The following is a 3789-nucleotide window of genomic DNA, read 5'->3' as shown; positions in this document are numbered from 1 at the left end:
ATCTAAAACTTGACTTTTCTAAAGACAGTTCAAACTTTGCTCAAGTTATAAGACAGAAATAAGAAGATGATACAGCCCCTCCTCCCTAAACATCTACCACCATCCACACTGCAAAATTTGAATACAAGATTTCCACTGGTTTCTACCAAAAGACTCGAAAATCAGTACTATAAATGAGATTCCAGTCTTGAGTGACAAGTTCTAAAGAAATTTGAAGGTTGCAGGATGATTAAGGTTTTAACATTTCCAGTGAATTTAACATAGAGCAAGTAAAATGGTATACATACACGTCAAATCTCCTCTTTAATGGTTAAGTCGCCAACAGGAATGCAGTAAAATAGGAAACTCAAAACTAGAAGGTTCAAGGGTTTCATCATCATAACTTTTTTTGTTTTTTTTTTTTTTTTTTTTTTTTTTCCTTTCTATATGTCTGAAAAGAAATTAAAAATCTGATAGGATAAATACACAAAGATAAGCACACCAACAAATTACCTTCTATTTGCATCTGCCTCTTCTTTTTCCAGTTTCTTCTTCATATGTCTCTCTTTCCTTATTGGCCTTAACATTTTCAATGTGTTCAGTTCTTTTTTTTGTTCTTTTTTTTTTTTTATAACTTAATATCAGTCTGTTGTCATCGGCTGCATAATGCAACACCTGAAACGAGCTTTACGGACAGTCGTCATGATCTCAGTCTGTGCATTCTCTAGCATTCGAACGACCTCGGAAAATGATGGCCTAACATCAGGGTTGGCATCCCAGCACCGGGTCATGATGTCGCTCAAAACAGGTAAGCAATCATTGGGAATGATAGGACGAACTCCCTTGTTAACAACTGCAAAAGCAGCCTGAACGGCTGTCATGTTCTGGAATGGAAGCATTCCAGTAATGAGCTCCCACAGAACGATACCAAAGCTATACAAGTCCACCTTTTGGGTGTAAGGCCTGTGTTGGATCATCTCCCTGTAGAATCATACAATGAAGAGATAAAAAAAGGCCTCATATAACTTGAATTGGTAAACTAGTTTCAAATATAACAAAAGCTAACATAACCAGTAATGAATGACAAAATGTAAATAGAAGAAAACGAAGTCCCCAGCAGCATAAGAATACGTTTGACTTAAGGAGTCTTTTTGTCTTCTCCTTTGCAAATGATCAGACAAATTTCTCCTTCAGTAGCAAGTCATATAAATATACTTTCGAGCAAGACTTAATCAGCTACCACAGCCACAAATTTCAGATATTAACAATTTCAGACAAAATAACAAGTGATCTCTAAACAAATTTGATGCTAAATTCAAACTTTCCAGACAGCCATACACAAACCATTATTGAAAATTTCAAGCAGCACGGTTGGAAGTCAATACATGAAATTATTTGGACATCTAAGTATATTAAAAGTGCATTTTCTTCCCCACACAGTTAGAAATTTTAAACGAGCCTCACAGTGTATTTTGGTATAATTGCAAAGATGAGCCTTCTAGCCAACAAAAGAAACACGGGCTAAAATTTCCTACCAGGCTAAACTTTCTTTCAAGTTTATCAGAAGAATCGACCCTTTACTTCTCAAATTTATGCGTTTAATTTTCCAGATCACCGACAGAAACAATGCGCAAAAACAATATCAAAGCTTGAGTTCATTATTCCAAACTTAATTGACTTGGCTCGGCATGTTCGAAGAAAGTATCCTATTCATCTTTATATGATTGGGACCAACCTAGGTGCATCTTAACTAATATCACTTGGCAGCTACTCGCATACAATATTTAGTTGACAAAGAAACTCATAGGATTTTTAAATTCTAAATTGGAGGGCTACCATGAGTTGGACTCATTCTGAAAGCCCTTACACTTTTTCACTGGCCCTAATGATTCTAGACTAAGCAAAGGTGGTTTGAGTAACTTAATATTTTTAAAAAGCAAAGAATAAATCATAAGATAAATAATAAGGAAACCATATGAATAAGATACTATTATGTCAGAAACCCACCACCCAAGATTGGTAAAGTAGTTACCAACTAGAGTCTTGTTATAAGAGAACGTTGCATTGAAGGAAAACAAAATACAGGCTCATGTGACTTGTGAGGCTTGGGTCTCACTCAAAACCAAAGGCGAATACCGAAGGCAGAAATTTAAGAACAAGAGAAAAGGAAAATACTCCAAGAAGGCTGAGAGAAACATAGGAGGGAAGGAAAAAAGATCATCTGAATTAGGAAACAAAAATACTTCCAATTCATTATATGAAAGAGAGCCCAAGCCAAAGGATTACAGAAAGGAGTTACAGAGCCAAAGCACACATTGAGAACAGTGTAGGTTGTTAAGAGCTAGATAAGAAGACTGAACTAAACCTCTGGATGAATGGCTAGAACAAATGGTTTGATCCACAAATCAGATAGTTCTCGTCCATTAGTCTAGTCCAGCCCAAGAGGAACTAGTCTTCGCGGCTCTCCTTTGTATTCTTTCTTACCCTTGGAGGTCTTAGTACCGACTGTGAAGTTCAAATAAAAAATTGATCCCTTGCTATCTCAATTCCATAGTCCTCACTCTCTGTGAAAAGATTTCAGAAAAATCCAACCGTTGTTTTCAGGTTTGAGCTCCTTTGTCGTGGCCCTCTGGTGCCAGCTGGCCGGATATCTTCATCCTACAGTGGCCAATTTCTGGACACCATGAAGAGTTGGTGCTTCAGGGCTCAATTAGAGGTTAAAAGACACCAAGAGGATATCGTGATTGAATGCTTTCTGTGCCTTAATTTGGAGTGCAACAGAAGAGTTTTTCAAGAAGAGAAGACTGTAGGATCAACTAGAGGATGATTTTTTTTTTTTCTCTAGCCATGAAACAAATTCATTGTTGATATGAAATGCTACAGAAAAGGAATAGATCTCATTCAAATGAAGTTAAAACATGAGAATTTAAACAATAGTTGCTAAAAGAAGGAACATGTTTAGAGCACATCCTAAGTACATATTATATATCACAAGAGAAATCGATAAATGTGGAATTGAACATGCAATAAGAAGTCTTTAATTCCTTCACTTGCACTAACAAGATTTCTTACGGAAGATTCTTTATTTATATATATATATATATATTTGATCTTGTCATAATGATCCAAATGGGAAGATGTGGTAAGAAATATCTGATAAAGCAATACACTTTGTCATCAGAATATTTCCCACACTCGCATATCAATGGTGTTTTATCCTGTGCGTTGAATTTTATCACTAGCATATTGCCTTGATACTAGCTTATACCTAGTCTATCCAACCAGATCATTACCAGAGAGGGCATAGAAAAATTCCATTTAAGCTAGAAACTATCAGTGAACAAAATAATACTTCAGATTTTTAACGTGCATCTTACCGTCGGTGTTTAACACTTCAAGGAAATCTATTGAACAATAGGATCTTGTTTAGTATGCCTATACCAAATCTTGCATAAAGAGAGATTCGGTTCCTGGCTCGGAGTGCTAAGAAATAGAATTACAAAAGCTCTTGGGCTGGTATTTACGCTTAATAAATTTTCCTCGCTTAGCCAGCTAATGAAAGAACTAAAAGCATTAGGCTTATCACCCAAAACTTTGCATACAAGAACTTAAGGGGCTATTGGCTAATTCATAAACCTAGGGAAAATAACTGAAATAGTATCCTCATGGATACTCCAAGAAGATGATTTCCTTAAACTGATAGATGAAATTGAATTGTTGCTAAAAGAAAAGGATGAGTAGACTAACCACCAAATTCAATATCCACAAAAAAAAAAAAAAAAAAAAAAAAAAAAAAAAAAAAAAAAAAAA

The 3789-nt window shown here is 35.4% G+C and overlaps 1 protein-coding gene across 1 annotated transcript in view; it reads right to left on the bottom strand.

Moving 5' to 3' along the window:
• Positions 1 to 229: 229 nt before the first annotated feature.
• LOC111436129 (serine/threonine-protein kinase HT1-like) overlaps positions 230 to 3789 on the bottom strand; it is a 9532-nt gene continuing 5972 nt past the window's right edge. The window contains exon 3 of the mRNA XM_023073822.1: positions 230 to 960. Within this exon, the coding sequence (XP_022929590.1) occupies positions 621 to 960 (340 nt within the window). The 3' untranslated portion in view covers positions 230 to 620. The remainder of the gene's footprint in view (positions 961 to 3789) is intronic.

Source organism: Cucurbita moschata, unplaced genomic scaffold, assembly GCF_002738365.1.
Source record: "Cucurbita moschata cultivar Rifu unplaced genomic scaffold, Cmos_1.0 Cmo_Scf00052, whole genome shotgun sequence".
In the NCBI taxonomy this organism is placed as follows: domain Eukaryota; kingdom Viridiplantae; phylum Streptophyta; class Magnoliopsida; order Cucurbitales; family Cucurbitaceae; genus Cucurbita; species Cucurbita moschata.
Note: the sequence above shows the minus strand (reverse complement) of the source record. Positions and strands in the feature narration are given on the sequence as shown.